The sequence below is a fragment of the Staurois parvus genome, unplaced genomic scaffold (assembly GCF_062004578.1).
Source record: "Staurois parvus isolate SC_StPar_1 unplaced genomic scaffold, SC_StPar_1.0 ptg001157l, whole genome shotgun sequence".
Taxonomy (NCBI): Eukaryota; Metazoa; Chordata; class Amphibia; order Anura; family Ranidae; genus Staurois; species Staurois parvus.
Window position 1 is genome coordinate 18,373 of NW_028318953.1, and position 20,598 is coordinate 38,970.

General features: G+C 42.3%; 1 protein-coding gene across 3 annotated transcripts in view; it reads left to right on the forward strand.

Moving 5' to 3' along the window:
• The first annotated feature begins 12,446 nt into the window (after window positions 1-12,446).
• SIPA1L3 (signal induced proliferation associated 1 like 3) overlaps window positions 12,447-20,598 on the forward strand; it is a 109,551-nt gene continuing 101,399 nt past the window's right edge. For all 3 annotated transcript variants that reach the window (XM_089659433.1, XM_089659434.1, XM_089659435.1), the window contains exons 1-2: window positions 12,447-12,546; window positions 16,995-18,601. In XM_089659433.1, coding sequence (XP_089515559.1) covers window positions 17,176-18,601 — 1,426 coding nt within the window. In that variant the 5' untranslated portion in view covers window positions 12,447-12,546; window positions 16,995-17,175. The remainder of the gene's footprint in view (window positions 12,547-16,994; window positions 18,602-20,598) is intronic.

Sequence of the window (20,598 nt, forward strand, 5' to 3'; positions counted from 1 at the left end):
GATCAAAGGTTTACATCCCTGGAATGTTTGGCCTTGGTACAGACACACAAGGTGACACACACGGGTTAAAATGCAAATTAGAGGTTAATTTCCCACATCTGTGGCTTTTTAAATTGCAATTCGTGCCAGTGTATAAATAGTCAATGAGTTTGTTAGCTCTCACGTGGAAGCACTGACTAGGCTAGATACTGAGCCATGGGGATCAGAAAAGAACTGTCAAAAGTCCTGCGTAACAAGTTATTGGAACTTTATAAAGATAGAAAAGGACATAAAAAGATGCTTTGGGGTGATTGTAGCCATCTTAGTTTTGAGTGCACTGACCCCATAAAGATGACTGCTTTATGTTGCTAAATAGTTATCACTTCCATCTGGCAGCACTAGGTTCGTTGGTTTGAATCCAAACCACGGCACCACCTGCCTGGAGTTTGCATGTTCTCCCTGTGCCTGCGTGGGTTTTCTCCGGATGCTCCAGTTTCCTCCCACACTCCAAAGACATGCTGGTAGGTTAATTGGCTCCTGTCTTAATTGGCTCAAGTATGTATATGTATGAATGTAAGTTAAGGACCTTAGATTGTACACCCCTTGAGGGTTAGGGACTGATGTGAATGTACAATATATATGTAAAGCACTGCGTACATTGACGGCGCTACATAAGTACCTGTAATAAATAAAATAAATGTTTAAGTTGGATCGACCATAGTCTACATTTTATTTGTCCATCACTTGTGTACATGTGTGAGGCTGGCAGGTTCTAGATCCATATTAGCTGCTGTACTGTTGCGAGGATAGAAAGCCAAGTTATTGACTGTATTTAGCTATTTAAACAACTGCCTTTATTTTGAACCAATAATTCTAGCTTTGAAGTCCGGGTGAGTGCCTATTAGGTGAGGTGTCCCTTTTTTTGCTGACCATTTCCTACTGATCTGTTGTTCATTTCCTGTAAATACCTGATAACAGCGATTCAATTAGAGTTTATGGAAGTGAAATGTCTGGCCAGCTCGCACATTCCTACTCTTTCCAAATTGAAGTCATAAAAGAGATTGGTTAGTACGCCCATGTCTGACGGAGGTAGTGTGGATCTCAGCCGTGACTCTCCACCCTGGTGCAGAGTTCAATTGCTTTATGCACAGCTGGCTCTGAAAGAGTTAGTGTTCCATACAGGATCCCTCATAGGAGCAAAGTCTAGGATTACACATCCCCCGCTCCCTCATTACAACCAGTTATAAAACTTCCCTTTCATTTAAAGGGAGCAGCTGGCTGTGTGGGCTTGGAGCCAGCTGCAGAAGGGTGGAGCCGGGATTCGGTATACCAGGAAGGGGGGGAACGCCGGGAAGATGTCTGCACCTGTTGTGAGGTGAACCTACGGTGCTTGGATAAAGTGGTGGGGTGCCGGTAGATTTTGGGGATAGTGTACTGTGAGAAAAAAGGGATTATGTCTCCTGGGGCCAGTCCCGTGATTTACACATGGTAATGTAGAGTGAAACGCTTACGCTTTTCATATTTTAAAAATTCATTTCTGTAGAGCATTTCAATCAGTGGTGATCAGCCCACTAAACATAGGAGCCTCCACTGTGGCCCCCTTCCATCACCATGGGACCACATGTTAGTTAGCCTGTTATGCTACAGAAGACTTGTCAGAGACTGTGGACATCTTTTGGGACATTTTCAAAGACTGTGGACATCTTTTGGGACATTGTCTGAGGCTGTGGACATCCTTTGGAACATTGTCAGAGATTGTGGACATCCTTTGGGACATTGTCAGAGACTGTGGACATCTTTTGGGACATTGTCAGATTGTGGACATCCTTTGGGACATTCTCAGAGGCTGTGGACATCCTTTGGGACATTGTCAGAGACTGTGGACATCCTTTGGGACATTGTCAGAGACTGTGGACATCCTTTGGGACATTGTCAGAGACTGTGGACATCTTTTGGGACATTGTCAGAAACTGTGGACATCCTTTGGGACATTGTCAGAGATTGTGGACATCCTTTGGGACATTGTCAGAGATTGTGGACATCCTTTGGGACATTGTCAGAGACTGTGGACATCCTTTGGGACGTTCTCAGAGGCTGTGCACATCCTTTGGGACATTATCAGAGGCTGTGGACATCTTTTGGGACACTGTCAGAGGCTGTGGACATCCTTTGGGACATTGGCAGAGGCTGTGGACATCCTTTAGGACATTGTCAGAGACTGTGGACATCTTTTGGGACATTGTCAGAGGCTATGGACATGCTGCCAGAGTGACTGGAGACAGGGAACCTGTTACTTCCAGTACGGACAGCTGGAGTCCGAGGGCTGCAGATTGGGCACTAAAGGTTAAGAGTCAGGTTTCTACTTTGTAAGTGATAATAAGAGACCTCTTTAGTGGTTCTATACTGATGAATGCTTTCATTTAACCTAATGTGCTGCTGTGCGATAAAATGCAGACACCCTCATCTGCTCACAGCACACACCAACGCAGTGCATTAGTGTCAACAATCACAATTTATTTATTTTATTTATTACAGGTACTTATATAGCGCCGTCAATTTATGCAGCGCTTTACATATATATATATATTGTACATTCACATCAGTCCCTAACCCTCAAGGGGTGTACAATCTAAGGTCCCTAACTTACATTCATACATACACATACTAGGGCCAATTTAGACAGGAACCAATTCACCTACCAGCATGTCTTTGGCGTGTGAGAAGAAACCGGGGTACCCGGAGGAAACCCACGCAGGCCCAGGGAGTACATGCAAACTTCAGGCAGGTGGTGCCATGGTTGGGATTCGAACCAACGACCCTAGTACTGCTAACCATTTAGTTACAATAGAAATGGAGGCCTTTTGTGTGTCCATGCAGCGCCCATTGCATGTGGTGTGAACAAACCCTAATATAACTGCACCTCTAAACAGTGCTTTGTGGTGGATCACTTTTTAGAGGTGTTTGACAGGCGGTGGGGAGGTGAGAAGCTGCACTCCTTACCTAATATTCTAACCCTGTAAATGCTGTATCATGCCACAGCCCTGTTTACATAAACGGGTAACATTTCACGGCAATGCTGCCTGCTAAATGCAACAGGGGGGCTGATTTGTGAGGCTTGGGGGGGGGGGGCTAAGTTCATAAAAACTTAAGCGGCCGTGAGCCCGGTATCTTCAGCCAGCGATGAGGCTTATTGTACAAATGATCCAAGTGGCCCTACAGCCTCATGATCACTTCTTCAGGGGGTAGAAGGGGGCCCCCCTCTGGCCACCGTTCCTGCGCTCTTTTGTGCGAAAAACAAATATGAAACCAAAACGACTTGCTTCTACCAGTTTGTATATGGAAGTCAGTTGGGTTGCATATTTGTTTTACATTACATCTTTTCATTTTCATTATGAAGGTCCATCGACTTTCTCCTGAGGAAGAGCAAGTCTCCAAATGCGCCAGACGTGGGCATGATATATTTTCCACAAGGAGCATGGCTCATTATATCTAGAATGATTGAGAGTAGCATGCCCATTATGTATGGATATATGACCGTGTTTGTACATACAATATGTGAGGTGCAATAGTATATGGCCTGTGCAGAGGTTTTGTTTTTGTTTTTTTGAACCTTGGAATAATAAAGCTTTGTTTTTTGTTTTTTTTTTGTTTGGTATCTGCTTCCTAAAGAAGTCACTGCCACCTGACATCTCCTCTATTTTTGCATTTAAAACTAATCGTCTGGGATGGGCACCTGTAATAGTCCCAAGTCACACCATCACAGATTGTTGCTATTCAGAACAGTCAGTTCATTATGTAAAAGGTCAGTTGTGTCCCATGTATTTACTCATCACACGCCTGTCTTTTTTTTTTTTCCCAGTCCTGTAGCTGCCAGAAACTGCACGTTACAGTTTGGTTTCTGTTTATCAGATCACAAACTATTTCTAAGCTGTTTGGATATCCTGTTTGACGTACGGGGCTTTCAAGGTGCAATGGAAATACCTTGACACAGGCAAATCAATAGAGCGTTTGTATGTAAAATATATATGTGTACTGTACTGTATATATGTGTGCATAGTCTAATTTGTAAACCTGATTATTAGCATAGTCATCTTCATCATTTGTGTACATATGTATATGTTCTAGCTTCTGTTGAGGTGGTGTGGTATGTAATATCCATTTAAGATCTTTGTATAAGCCAGTTTACAATGTCATTTCACTCCTACATGTTCAGGAAACTCCACTCAGTTGCCAGAGGTCCAAAGGCAAAGTGGGGGAGATTTACTAAAATTGGAGAGTGCAAAATCTGGTGCAGTTCTGCATAGAAACCAAACCGCTTCCAGGTTTTAGCCCTGGTTCACAGTTGACAGTTTAAAATCGCATGACAAGTCCCACTCTGTTGTCCACAATGGAACCATTCAAATTGTTTGCGACTTTGCAGTGCCACAGTGATTTGAAAAAAAAAAAAAAGGTTCCTGCACTATTGTTTGCTATTTCATGTGTGACTTGGCTAACTTCTGTGTGACTTCATGCACAGATATCTACGCAAGTCACACTGACATGCGGATTTGAAACCATGTGACTTCAAGTGAAGTCATATGATTTCAAAAGTCAGATTCAGTGTCAACCGACACTTATGCAGGCCATAGACGAGGAGAAAACCGGACGTTTTTTTTTTTTAAGAAAAACTAAAAATCGGTCGTTCAGACGGCCGATGTTACCACCATTGGTAAAAAAAATTGGCTGATTTTCGTCCCGTCTACGGCCGGAAAATATAATGGTGATGTCCCTGCAGAGAGCTCCGCTATTATATTTGACAGAAGAAATAGAATATGAATAAGAAAAACAAGAAATAGAATATGAATAAGAAGCAGAAAAAGAAGAAATAGAATATGAATAATAATAAGAAAAAGTTGCAACATTGTATCTATTTGTATCCATTTCGGATACAGATGTTTATTCGGATACAAATAGATACAATGTTGCTATACTTTTAAATGTCAAATATAATATCGGACTGAAATTCTTTTTTTTTCTTCTTCATATTCTATTTCTTCTTTTTCTTCTTATTCATATTCTATTTCTTCTTTTTCTTCTTATTCATATTCTATTTCTTCTTTATCTTCTTATTCATATTCTATTTCTTCTTTATCTTCTTATTCATATTCTATTTCTTCTTTATCTTCTTATTCATATTCTATTTCTTCTTTTTCTTCTTATTCATATTCTATTTCTTCTTTTCTTCTTCTTATTCATATTCTATTTCTTCTTTTCTGCTTCTTATTCATATTCTATTTCTTCTTTTTCTTCTTCTTATTCATATTCTATTCTTTTTCCTCTTCTTCTTCATATTCTATTTCTTCTTTTTCTTTTCCTTCTTCTTGCCGGTCTCTGCTCATGCGCATTTTCTAAAATCGGTAAAAAGATCGGCTGATTTGTCCATCATTGCCGCGAACATCGGCCGAACGACAAAATTGGCCAATTTTTTTCCCAACATGACCGACAAAAAAAAGAGTCAAAATCACGAAAAACGTCCGACCGATTACCGCACTAACGATCTGAAAATTGGCCGATTTTTTTTTTTCAGCCGAAAAATCGGCTGTTTTTTTCCCCGTCTATGGCCTGCATTAACCCTGGCTCACACTGTATGCGACCTTGAAATGGCGCTTCTTCACTTGAAGTTGTGCGATTTCAATGCCATAGATCAGCTCGATTTTGTACCTCCGATTTCGCTGTGGCTTGCAACTTCATTTAACAGAAATCAATGCAAGTCTCAATGAAGTCGGAAAAAAGTAGTGAAGAAACTATTTTTGAAATCACCCTACTACAGATCTCACCAATTAAGACGGTGCCATAGAAATGCATTAGATGCGACGGGAGTCCATTCAAATGAATGGGCACTCATGCCCACGCAAAACACGGCCACATATATGTGAACCAGGGGTTAAACTTTATTTGTACAGTCCTAGTGCCAGCCACATGTTGTGAACCTTAAATGAGTTACTCGACCTTTCTAAAATAAAAAAAAAAAAAAAGCAGATTTCATTTTTTGCAGATGAAAAAAAAAAGTGCTTTTATTTATTTTTAGGAGCCTGTAACGCTCGGTTCACACTGTAGAGGGTTTGTGGCCAGCATTTTCATGGGCACAGCAGCCCATTCATTTGCCTACATTTCCTGCACCATTTTCAAAACACAGTCACAGGGAAATTGCATGGCGCTTTTGCACTATGCAATTTCCCTACGGTTCCTGCACCCGCTAATGCACTACAAGTTTGAATATGTGGGGGTACCTCTAAGACAAAATGGCAGCCTATTGTGTTTCTTTAGAGCAGCATGTTTTGGCTGTAGGTGGTTGCGAAGGTGGGAAAAACGTATATTCCTTCATCGGCTACCACCCCTTACAGTGTAAACCTAGCCTAAAGCATTGCACTCGCAATCAGCAGAACGTGGGTGCAATCTGCACCTGCAGATTGTCTGCTCATACCTCATATAGACAGGCAGTTCCACAATGACAGGAAGACTCAATGAACTACTAGAGCGCTCACTAGCACCCTGGTAGTTCATTAAGAACTACAAGCTGTCAACTGCAAAGGCTGTTGGTACTTGTAGTTCATTCATTCACAGAACTCTGCGAATGAATGACACGGCTGTGTGGGCAGAGCACTGGGCAGGGCCGCATTCTTTTCAAATTGTGACAGCGAGTGCGGCGAGAAGATCCCCGGCCTGCTGTCACGATGAGAATGGGTATGGGGGAGAGGCTGCAGCATTGGGAATATGTTACATGTTCCACCCTAAAAACAGGTGAAACATGTAACATGTTCCCAAAGGTGAATTTATCCTTTAAGTTAGATTGTTAGCTTCATGAGCAGGGCCTTCGTATTCCTTCTGTATTGAATTGTATTGTAATTCTACTGTCCCCCTTTATATTGTGACGTGCTGCGTAAACCGTTGGTGCTACAAAAACCTGTATTATACTAATAATAATAATGTCTTGGTTCAGGTTTACACTGGGTGTCTCAATTTCTTTAGAATAAAATGTATTTGACTTCTTGCACATGGCCATACAGGGGCTGTACAGTACTGCCCATGTAATGCCTCCAATGGGACCCACTGCAGCCATGTATAGCCTCCCATTGAGATGAATTGGAAGAGCCAGCTGTTCGCGGTTGTGTGCTGGGTTTGCGTAAAGCACCTGGATGAGCACAAATTTATGTTCTGAACCCACATAGTGTATTATGTGCATGTGTTCATGTGCATGTGTGCTTCAGTGTTGTAATAAAAAATACTGGGTGCAATAACTAAAAACAAGTCCTATACATGTATACAATCAACATGTAGTCATGCAGGTACCATTTAAACCATTACATATTCTACTCATGTGAAGGACCAACTACCAAATGAACACCTGCCCTGGCACAAATCCCATCGGAACCAAACTACTCAGGGGGTCACGGAGAAGCCATAGGCACAACCAGTTGATAAGCCCATATAGCCTTGGCAAAAATCCCAGCGTCAGAGCGTCCTCTGGCCACTAAGGGGGGCTTCTACTGGTCTCGCCTGGACCTCCACCTTATAAACCCATTTTCTGGAAGCTGTCCAATAGTGGACGGCACCACACCCACCACAGAAGGAGGTAGCAGAAAGGTTCTGCAAGGATAACAAAGTCAAGTTCAACCAACATATTCGTTATCTGAAAAGTCACACTTTTGCTTCTTATCTACCCCAAAATCTGTTTTCCTCTTCCCCAGACTTAAGGATTTCTAACCTGGATGTCCTTCAACAGGTTTTTATCTCCTAATGTGAGGTTACTAGATGTCATAAATACGTTTCATTCCATAAACAAGTTTTTATCTTGCTCTCAGCAGAATATCTTGTGACTTTGTTCCTTTGACCTAGAGAAATGATACATCAGTCACCTCTCATGCCCCTGGCATTTGGGCAACAATGCTGTATTGTAAAAGTTACCCAAGAAGCAAAGGGTCCAAGGTCCACAGGCATTATATGTGTAGAGGAGGGACAGCAGACAATGGATGACCCATAGAAAGTCTAGTCTCACCAGGGCATTGCAGCCATTGTTGGTGCTCCCTCCTCTCCCCTGAAGCTGGTCGCTGGGGAGATCACATGACCTGGACCAGAGTGCCCTTGGAATAATTAAGTATATCTTTTTTTTCTACAGGCTGGTTAGTATAGAAGTTAGAAGTGGGGGGCAGAGGTGGGATTAGATGGGTTTAGGCCGGACTTCCACTTTAATGTCCAGATTGAGACAATTCTCGCCTGATAGTGACATCTCATTGATATTAGGAAAACTTTGTGCCCACTGTGCTTACCATTCATGCTTCCCAAGGGCAGAGTGCCAGCGTACATGTCGTCAACCACTCACTGGCCCTGTACGCCTCTCCTCCGTCTAATTAGGTTAATTAGCATCTAACGCTCGTGACATCCAACACAGGATCCTCTTAGCAGTTTTAGTAGTTGGACGTGCGAGTGGCTGTGAATTAGAGGACTAGCCTTCAGAATGTTTGGTCGCTTATCTGGAACACATGTAATAGTGTTAATAGGAAAGATTAACACTGTAACATTAGACAACATTACGCTGCGTAGCTGTTCCCACACTTCAAATGCTGGAGGACATTGTAGTATTGCATTGAAGTCGTTCCTTCCCATAACTTACTGCTGACATTTACCCAGGAAAAGTCTGCACTCAAGACATTCTATAGCAGCCTTTCTTAACCAGGGTGCCTTGAGGTTTCTTCAGGGGTGCCTTGAGGTTTCTTCAGGGGTGCCTTGGCAAAATGTCTAAAAAATTTCCCAACACTTGTATACAAGCCAGTGGGTGGAACAAGCCTGCCTTTTAGTTACACAAAGTCAAAGGTTTTCATTGTGCACCATTACAAACTTCGAGCCGCTGGCTTCCTGACAACCAGTGACATCAGTTGATAAGGAGGATGTTGGTTGCTTGCACAGTATCCTACTTTGACCCTCCCTGTCGCTCTCCATCAGTGCTGGGGTCACGTTAGCTCAGTGATGGAGAAAAACTGAGGGAGAAGAGAAACATTGGAATACTAGTCAGTACCAGTGCGCAAAAGTGTATTTGCTTTGGAAGAATAAATCACCTCTAATGTTGGGTGTCCTACAGGTGTGGATGATGCTGCGTTGTATAAATAATTAGAACAGTTTTTCACGTTTTAGAATGGGGTGCCTCAGGACTGTCTATAATTTTAAAGGGTGCCTTGACTGAAAAAAAGGTTGAGAAACACTATTCTAGGGGTGTCAAACTGGCGGCCCTCCAGCTGTTGCAAAACTATAAGTCCCATCATGCCCCTGCCTTTGGGAATCATGCTTGTAACTGTCAATCTTGCAATGCCTCATGGGACTTGTAGTTTGGGAACAGCTGGAGGGCCACCAGTTTGACACCCGTGATATAGAACGTACAAGCAAAATGTAGTCCAGCTCTGTGATGCGACTACAGCGATCGGTGCAGCTCTGCTGGGGATGGGACTGTATTTATGCGATCTGTAGAAAAGAAGTGTTCATTGATCTTGTTTTTTTTTATATATATAAATGGGTTCCATAGTGCATAATTTTTTTTCTAATCATTTTGGGTCTAATTGTGAAACTAGCTGAACTCCAAGTAAAGCAAATATTGTCTAAGTACTAGAATCCTGTGTATTCCTATTGAATCTAGGTGTGCTTTGTGTTGTTTCTTCCAGATCTGTGCAGCAATTCAGTACAACACTTTTCCTTCCTGTAATAAGGCTAGGTTCACACCTATGCAGTTTGTGTTTGATCCGTTTCTGCAGTGCGTTTTGCGTTTTTGCACATGCGTTTGACGCTTTTTTCTAACTTGTTGCTGGGCAAATTAAAATGCAAAACGCATCAAGGTCGCAATACATGCTTTTCTGCAGCGTCTCCATTGAAGTCTATAGAACCAAAAACACAGCATTTTGTGTTTTAAATGAAGTCCCTGACCCTTACCATAAAACACACCGGGTGAAAACGTGGAGATGTGAACATGTCCCACAGGAAATCATGTTAAATGGACTACTGTGCATTTCTGCAAAACACAACGGAAACGCATAGGTGTGAACCTAGACCGGTCACTGCTGCACTCTCTCCTTGTGCAAGATGACTGGTCTTGTCTCCACCCCCTTCTATAGTTTACTGCAAGTAGCCTGTAGTGGGTGGGGCCTGCTGGGCTTCTCCTATAGGATCTGCTCTCTTCATAGGCTATGTACAGCATAGTGATGATGTCACCATTACAAGGAAACCATCTGGGTTTGCAATGGCAGTTGGTTCATCCTTTGTGACTGTAGTGGAATTTATTTCAATAAAGGTTTTTGTGCCTGGAGTCTTGCTTAGGATGGCTGTAAATCCTGGAAATGTGTAATCTATTTCTCCTTGTGATTGTATGAATGCTGGGAAAGGAAATAAAATGATCAGTTATGGCTCCTGCCTCTGAAGGCCTTGAATCAAAGCAAATGCCTGATATACACCACTGTATTGTTAATCACTGCAAACAGCACAAAGGCTGAAACTCAACTGATTTTTTTTTTCCACTTGCTTGAGTCTGTTGATAGTTCTCAAAGCACCTGGAAAGTAGAGGCAATAGATTATAGTTCTGAAATTGCTTGACGTCTTCACCCCAGGTTCACACCTAAGACTTTTCTGCAGCTTTGGACTACAGTCCATTAAACATGATTTCCTATGAGACAGATTCACATCTTCGCGTTTTCACCTGGTGCGTTTTTACCTGGTGCGTTTTTTAGAAAGGGTCAGGGACTTTTGTAAGCGCAAAAAGTGGCATTTTTGGTTCTATAGACTTCAATGGAAATCCTGCAGAAAAATATGCAGTGTGTTTTTGCCGCGTTTTGTTTTTTAAAGCATTTTTAAAAAGGTACAGTTGAAGAAACATATGCATCTATTAATTAGGATTCTGCAGCTGAGCTGTCTCAGCACAATAGCTCTTCAGTGTACTCTGCTCTAGGGTCAGACATGACCAGTTCATTTGTCTTCCCCATGTGGTCACACAGTGTACATACTGCTTAAAAGAGTGTGTTTTCAGCAAGATAAAGAATTTTGGATGTGGGTTGTACATCTAAGGTTTGGAGTATACAGGGGAGTTCCGGCTGACCGTCTTTCCTGTAACCAAAAGAATGGCCAACTACCCCCAGGCTGTACCCAGATCCACCCTGAGGAGGGGTACCCGACAGACCACCTCTTTACTATACAACGCGCTATTTATATGCGCATCTGGTGAGTGCGCATTTTATCCATTTACCTGCACACCCACCTGAATATTTCAAGTATACTAGGAATAATAGCGTCATCTGGAGATCACTCTGATGAACTGTGTTTTGCTTAATGTTTTGAGAATTATATGACAAACGCATGTTTAGCCACGGTGCGTTTTCCTCTGAGATATTTTGAACTTTTTATAATATAATAATTTAATTTTATGAATTGACGTTTTATGGTCTACATACATATTCCCATCTAGGGGTGTTTTCCTAAATTAATTATATTTGTCTTAATAATTTTTTAGCGCTGCACTTTTATATATGCATTTTAAAAAACACACGGCATCAAAACGCATGTGTAAAAATGTAAACGGACTGCAGAAATGGATCAAAAGCAAACTGCTTGGGTGTGAACCTAGCCTTAGTTTGAAACAGCTGTGTTTTAAAAGGTACAGATCTCATTTAAAAAATATGTAAACTCAACATTTCATATTCCTGGTGACTACTGTACCATGTACTTGTATATAAAAGTATCCTGTTCTCTATGTATTACTTCTTTTTTGTGAAATCCCTGGTGTTCCCGCCAGTCCCTCTGCTTTCTATTAAAAACTGACCACACTAGGCAGGAGAGCTGAGTGGGTTGTTTTACAGGGTGAGCGTTTACATATACTTTAAATGAGAGCATCTAGTGAAATGAAAATTCCAGTTGGAGGAACATGACAGACAAAATGGCAAATTAAAAACAAATGGTGGCCAGATAACCTTTTATAGGTGCCCCATGTTAATTCACAGAATTGTACACTTGTCCGGTGTAAAATAAATTAAAACTTAACAGGTTGAGCGCATTTGTAATAATAGTGACAGGTCAGCTGGAATCGCAAACCTCCAAAACTGGAAGATAAACTAAAGAGTTGGGTGTTTTTAATTTGCCAGGTCCACCTAAAGCTGGCCATACACTGCTGTTTTTCCAGGGACCAAATTTGCGATCTGTGTGTAGCCACCTCACCTCAATAGAAGCTGGCGTTTTATCAACCTCTGTTGAAGGGACATGTTGGAAAACATTCCCTGATCAGCGGCTGCAGCCATTCAAATAACTCATTTGTGTGGACGGAGGCATCTTTTATTTTTTTCGTTCTGACCACTTCAGAGAAAACTAACAGTGTATGTCCATCTTAAATACTCCTGTCATGTGTTTATCACAACAATAGAAAGGGTGATTTGTCTTTTAGCTAACAAAACTATATTTTCTTTTTTAGACGAGAACTATTTGGCTCAATCATTGCTGCTTACCTGTCTGGCTTGAATATAGAAAGCGACAGCCAAATCATCTCCTTGCTGCCTGATGACACTGGTGAGTAGCCCTTAAGTATAACCTATCAATCAGTGGGGGGCAGCGATTTTCTGAAGCCGGAGCACTCAGAATCTGGTGCAGCTGTGCATGGGAGCCAATCAGCTTCTAACTTCAGCTCGTTCAATTAAGCTTTGACAATAAAATCTGGAAGCTGATTGGTTTCTGTGCAGAGCTGCACTGGATTTTTAGTAACCCCCCCCAATGTCTTTTATACAAGTGCTGGGTTAACCTCTTCATGCCGGCCGAACGCAAATGTGTGGCCTTCCTGGCGCCTGGCCTAGACGCCGAGCGGCCACACGTTTGCGTTCTATTAAAAAAGAACATTTGTTGAGAACGTGCCCTGCATGCATGGGGAGTGTCTGTTTTTTGGGTTTTTTTTTTAAGTCAGTAGCTACAGTTTTTGTAGCTGCTGTCTTTTATTTTTTTACATTTTGCCCAGAGCTTCACTTTAATGTGATCCAGTGATGTGATCCAGCAGCTCCATGTCCCCTGTGAGCAGTTGCTGCTGGAGGGACTGCAGACAATAGCTGTGTCATGGGAGTCTGAGTGAGCTCATGGCACAGGGGAGCAGGAGCTGCTGAATCACATGACCAGACTGGATTAAAAAAAGGTAAGTATATTGGTCTTTTTTTTTTTTATTTAATAATACAGGGTATGAGCATAGGTAGGAGTAGGGGGAAGGGACTGATTTTCAGAATAGTTAGATTTAGCCTTTACTACCCCCTTAAATTTCTTTGGTGCCACGCTTGGCAGTGGTGGTTTTGCTGGCTTTTGAAGGAAAAGAAGTGGAATATTCTGTAATGGCCGAGTCAATTGCCTGATCTCAACCCAATTGAGCATGCATTTCACTTTCTGAAGGCAAAACTAAAGGCAGAAAGACCCACAAAGAACAACTGAAGGCAGCTACAGTTAGAGCCTGGCAAAGCATCAGAAAGGAGGAAACCCAGTCTTTGGTAATGTCCATGGGTTCCAGACTTCAGGCAGTCATTGCCAGTAAAGGATTCTCAACAAAATATTACAAATGAACATTTTATTTATGATTATATTCAACTGTCCAGTTACTTTTGGTCCCTTGAAAAGGGGGAGATGGCTACTCTTAAGAGCTGTAATTCCTAAACCCTTCTTCCAATTTGAAAAAATTAGAATATCGTGCGAAAGTTCATTTATTTCAGTAATGCAACTGTAAGCCATAATCCTCTCAATTATGACAAATCACGGCTTGAACTATCTTGCTTTGCATGTTATAAGTCTATCTCATATATTAGTTTCACCTTTTAAGTTGCATTACTGAAATAAATGCACTTTTGCACAATATTCAAATTTTTCAAGTGTCACCTGGTATATGGATCTAACTGTAGCCTACCTTTGCAAAGCTGGGGGTGGTCAGATGCTTGTGCACAATTCAATTTCCTCCAGACATCAGCATCAAGCAGCTCTGTTTATAGAAAGCCAAAAAAATGTTATGTATGGAAGGGAAGAGCAGCGATTGGGGAAAAACTAGGGATAGAGACAGGTTTTCTTACTTACCCAGTCGATGGTTTCCCTGTAAAGTGGTGAGCCAGTGGTTGCATGCAGGACCCATAGACAATCGTTCCTGCCCTGTGGGTATTTTCAGTAACTTTCCTCTTGGCAAATGCGTACACATTGGAGAATTAAAATTGCTGGCAGCATCTCCGAGGCTCCTGTCCGTGTCATATGGTTCCATTGTTCTTGTTGCCTTAGGCTACACATTGTTATCTTAATAAAGTTCTTGTGTGCGCTCACTTGTGCATTATTCTCTGCATGTTGCTTGTTTCCTATGTTCCATTTTCTACATTGTAAACTTTGCAGATCTGTAAATTAGAAAAAAAAACTCTAATTCATTTGGAGTGGAATACTCAACACAAGGTTCATTGTTTTCATTGTTGAAGGATTTCTTTATTTCATATTATCACAAATGCAGCAGTAGCTCTCAGTGGCAGAAGGGAGGAAAGCCTGTCTCTCCTATGGGAAATGCAGCCCCCAATTCCCAGAGATGTAGAAGAAGTTACTTGAATGCATTTTCCCACTTGTATCTATTGATAACTAAACTATCAGGTTGGGTGGACTATTAAATGTGACCTTGGCTGTTGTGGGAATGTGTCTCTGATTGTTATTTCATCAAACATAATGCTTATTAAGCAACGTAGAAGTTTTATTCCTTAGTTTTTCATTTATAACATAATCCTATTTCCTACCAGAGCCCTTAGTTAAAAGGAATATGAAAAGCTATGGGGTTCTGTCATCTGTTCTGAAAATCAACATTTAAGACTGAATATTCAGACTCTTGTATGGACCAAGTCATGACTGGGTTTCTGTAAGTTTGATAAAACCTGCTAAGCTAGCCCCTCTAAATTCAAATATTGTGTTTTATGAAGAAGGTAATCTTTCATTGCCATGTATAGATCATGAATTTGTTCATCCCATTTATGATTTATGAATGAGACACATCATATTATCATTTTAAATTTTTCAAAGACCGATCCCATCAGCGTTTATGATTCATGAGCTTCATTCCACTACCAGTTTTGTTTTATTAAAGAGTCCCGTTCCAGTCTAATTCATGGTTTATTAACGAGCCCTGTCTCTGCGTAATTTATGGTTTTGCAGAAAAGCTTCATGGTTATTGTTGTGTTACATATCTTCTCCGTGCAGCTGTCTGTTTGCTTAATGCGATATTGCTCTTTAAAGTGTAACTGCTCCGTCAGACTACGATAGAAGTATAACTGTACCAAAGTTGCAGCTACAAATTGCAAAATTGGTGGGGGGGGGGGGGGCTTGTCATAATTAACCTGTGACACAGTCCCCTATAATGTCAGTAGACAATTATTGTTGATTTTAATGTAAGCATTAACATTTTTGGGTGGTTTTGGTTTGGCACATTAAAGCGGAGACCAACCCAAAAGGGGAAGTTCTGCTTTAAGGACTGCCCCCCCGCTCCCCATTAAGGATTGGCACCTTTGGTGGGCGGGGGGGAGAGCGGGTACCCGAATTTGACAGGTATCCGCTCCCACTTCCGGTCCGATCGCCTAGGCGATCGGAATGCAGAAGGTGTCCTCCCTCAGGAGGTGACTAGAGACTGCAGACATATAGTACAGGAGATGACCAGAGACTGCAGACATAGTACATGGGTTGACAAGAGACTGCGGACATATACTACAGGAGATGACCAGAGACTGCAGACATAGTACAGGGGTTGACAAGAGACTGCGGACATATAGTACAGGAGATGACCAGAGACTGCGGACACAGTACAGGAGATGACCAGAGACTGCGGACATATAGTACAGGAGATGACCAGAGACTGCGGACATATAGTACAGGAGATGACCAGAGACTGCGGACATATAGTACAGGAGATGACCAGAGACTGCGGACATATAGTACAGGAGATGACCAGAGACTGCGGACATATAGTACAGGAGATGACCAGAGACTGCGGACATATAGTACAGGAGATGACCAGAGACTGCGGACATATAGTACAGGAGATGACCAAAGACTGCGGACATATAGTACAGGAGATGACCAGAGACTGCGGACATATAGTACAGGAGATGACCAGAGACTGCGGACATATAGTACAGGAGATGACCAGAGACTGCGGACATATAGTACAGGAGATGACCAGAGACTGCGGACACATAGTACAGGAGATGACCAGAGACTGCGGACATAGTACAGGGGTTGACAAGAGACTGCGGACATAGTACAGGGGTTGACAAGAGACTGCGGACATAGTACAGGGGTTGACAAGAGACTGCAGACCTTTGGGGAGCGTAGTCTTTTGGGACACGTGACAGGTCCCAGAAGACTACAGGACCATTCATGAAGCACAGTGCTATTGGCACATGCGCAGTGGGTACCTGGCTGTGAAGCCACAAGCAGTCACAGCGAGTTACCCACACTGAAGATGCCGGCCTCCTGGAATACAGGACGGCTGGTGACACGGACTGCGGGAGACACACCACGGGACCTGGGACAGGTAAAGTGGCTGTTTTTTTAAGTCGGCAGCTACAGTTTTTGTAGCTGCTCTCTTTTATTTTTTGACAGGGTGAGCGGAACTCCGCTTTGAAACCCCCTTTTCCTATTGTCCCTTGGAAGTATATGTAAATCTTCTATTCTAATGAAGTTCCAGATACACTTTAAAACAGCCATTTAATTATTTTGTGCGTACAGGTGCGTTCAGTTACAGGCCAGTTTCTTGGATCTCTCTGAAAATTCAGACACATCAGTTTATTTTACTTTATAGGAAATTCACTGGATGGTATTAAAAAAATTCTGCTTGGAGTATCGCTCCACAGGAGCTTCCTAGAGAAATCACCACTAAAGTCATTGTTCATTTTTCCTGATGTACTTTATGATTTTCTTCTTGATTATTATTGTTGTACAACCAAGCTAATTGCTGTACAACCTCTTGTTTATTTCAGGTACCTCTGAAATGATCTGCCTTTTCCACTGACATGAATGTGAGCACAAGTGGCTGTTCTGTGAATTCCACTTCCCATAATATTTTCCATACCAAGCCCCAATAATGGTTCTGCACCCTGGCATTACAAAGAACTGTGACACATTTTTGCTCAATGTAGATATTTATGTCTGTATTAGAGCATGACAAGCTACAGATCCTATCAAAATGATGGAGTGGAGGCCGGGGGCACATCAATGAAAGCAAATGATATTGGTCGGGGAACGGACTATTATTCCCAAGGCTACTGGGGGCAGAACAGCAATGGCATGCAACATGGTGCAGAAGGATCCAGGTTCAGCTCTATCACCCCAGCCATGCCAAAAATGGGGGTACGAGCCAGGATCGCTGACTGGCCTCCCAAAAAAGATTCCCAGAAAGAGACAATGACTCCTAGCCCGTCAAGGGAAATGGAAGGGTCAAAGGATTTCCACCTGCAAAGGAATTTTCCGAATGGACAACATTTTCAAAGTAATGGCGGTTCTCCAAGATTTAGAGCTCTTTATAGGTTGCCAAGAAAGAGGTCAAAAGATGTTGAGTTCCAAGATGGGTGGCCCCGATCACCAGGCAGGACGTTTATTACTCTTCGGAACCGAAGCAACAGCGAGACAACACTCAGCGAGTGTGATGTGGATATTTCTATGGAGCCCAGGGGGTCAAAGTTCAGCAATGGCATGCCACTGTTCAGAGAGTATGGCAGCACTTCTTCTATCAATGTGCAAGGCGTGTCCGAACAGAGCTTGTATGACATGCTTAAAGATTTCAGAAATGAAAAGCATGACAAAGGCAGCGAATCACCAAGCCGAAGTAGTGGCCATCTCCATGATGACTCAAGTACAGCTTCTAACCTACACCTATTAGGGAGCTCCAGAACAGACCTCCGCAATGGACAGTTTCAAAGAGATGATGGTACCGTAAAGGATAAACAAAAAAAGCGAAACAAGGGGGATTCCAGTGACTCTTCTATATTTCGCAAGCTGAGAAGCAACAAGAGTGAAAATGAACCTGGAAAGTCATTCATGGACCCAGACGAATGCGCAAAGCACTGGATTTGTCCAAAGACTTTTTCTCATTATGATGTGCAGAGCATGCTGTTTGACCTTAATGAAGTGGCAGCCAACCGGAACTACGTTGCCCAAAGACGGAACACTACAACAGGGGCCTCTGCTGCATCAGCTGTGTCCCTAGCAGTGTCTAAAGCCTTTAGTCTGGGCAACATGGACCCCAAGTTCACCAGCACGGAAGACCTGAACTTTAAGGAGAACCTAGAGCATGATCTGGGTGACAACAACAGCAATGACCTCCTCCTCAGTTGTCCACATTTTCGAAACGAGACAGGAGGAATGTCTGAACGTAATGTGAGCTTCTCTAGAGCATCAGCAGGTTCCCCAAATGGAAGTGAAGGAGGCTTTCTGGAGCCATCCTTTTCCATGTACTGTACCAATGCCAGCATATCGGTCTTGGAAGTCTCCAAGGAAATACAGAAGACCCAAGGGAGATTAAAACAGTATAGCATTGAGCATGTAGATAATGGGGCTCGGTATTATCAAGAATATTTCCACAGTAAAGGTAAGATATGAATATTTGCATATCCTATGTCCAGAATACAAATTGCATTTTTTATAATAGTTTTTAATATAAAGATTCCATATTTTCCCTTCAGCAGCTGGAATGTAGAAGTCTTATAGTTTACAGTGTTTTAGATATCTGGTTTGCTGCTATGCTGTACACACACACACCTACCTACATGACTGAGGAGATTCACTCCAAACCCCCCCCCCCCTCCTGGCAAGGTACTGATGTTTAAGCGTCAGCATTTTTGGATGTCATTTCAGACTTTTGTTTTGCGCGTATTCACGCGTATTTATGCACAAATTTGTGCATATGCGAATTCACGTGTACAATACAGCCAAAATCCATGAATATTTATGCTCATATGTACCTAGCTGTGTGTATTTATGCATGCATATGCACAAACAGGCACAAAATACTGACCAGGAACACAGATATTTTTCTTTTTACGCAGCGCTTGTTTATGCTCCTGTGTGTACAGGCACATTGTAAACAATGGGCTGCCTTTTAGATCAATACAAATAATGGTGTACTGAGGTTTTTCAAGCTGTATTGAGCAAGAACCCTAAAGATGGGAAATATTCTGGCTGCAAGAGCAGTCGGCGAGTGCAGAGATAGTGCTGGATTTTCTTCTTCTACCATTACATACAGCACTGAAGCATGTTTTAAACGTGAAACATTTACCAAAAGCTACTTTAGTTTCCCCTTATACAGTCAGGTCCATAAATATTGGGACATCGACACAATTCTAACATTTTTGGCTCTATACACCACCACAATGGATTTGAAATGAAACGAACAAGATGTGCTTTAACTGCAGACTGACAGCTTTAATTTTAGGGTATTTACATCCAAATCAGGTGAACGGTGTAGGAATTACAACAGTTTGCATATGTGCCTCCCACTTGTTAAGAGACCAAAAGTAATGGGACAGCTGGCTTCTCAGCTGTTCCATGGCCAGGTGTGTGTTATTCCCTCATTATCCCAATTACAATGAGCAGATAAAAGGTCCAGAGTTCATTTCAAGTTAGCTCTTTGGATCTCATCTTGAGAGTTGACAGCAACAGATTCCAAATAGCAGTCACTATCAGTGAAGCAAGCCATCATTAGGCTAAAAAAACAAAACAAACCCATCGGAGAGATAGCAAAAACATTAGGCGTGGCCAAAACAACTGTTTGGAACATTCTTAAAAAGAAGGAACGCACCAGTGAGCTCAGCAACACCAAAGGACCCGGAAGACCACGGAAAACAACTGTGGTGGATGACCAAAGAATTCTTTCCCTGGTGAAGAAAACACCCTTCACAACAGTTGGCCAAATCGAGAACACTCTCCAGGAGGTAGGTGTATGTGTGTCAAAGTCAACAATCAAGAGAAGACTTCACCAGAGTGAATACAGAGGGTTCACCACAAGATGTAAACCATTGGTGAGCCTCAAAAACAGGAAGGCCAGATTAGAGTTTGCCAAACGACATCTAAAAAAGCCTTCACAGTTCTGGAACAACATCCTATGGACAGATGAGACCAAGATCAACTTGTACCAGAGTGATGGGAAGAGAAGAGTATGGAGAAGGAAAGGAACTGCTCATGATCCTAAGCATACCACCTCATCAGTGAAGCATGGTGGTGGTAGTGTCATGGCGTGGGCATGTATGGCTGCCAATGGAACTGGTTCTCTTGTATTTATTGATGATGTGACTGCTGACAAAAGCAGCAGGATGAATTCTGAAGTGTTTCGTGCAATATTATCTGCTCATATTCAGCCAAATGCTTCAGAACTCATTGGACGCCGCTTTACAGTGCAGATGGACAATGACCCAAAGCATACTGCAAAAGCAACCAAAGAGCTTTTTAAGGGAAAGAAGTGGAATGTTATGCAATGGCCAAGTCAATCACCTGACCTGAATCCGATTGAGGATGCATTTCACTTGCTGAAGACAAAACTGAAGGGAAAATGCCCGAAGAACAAGCAGGAACTGAAGACAGTTGCAGTAG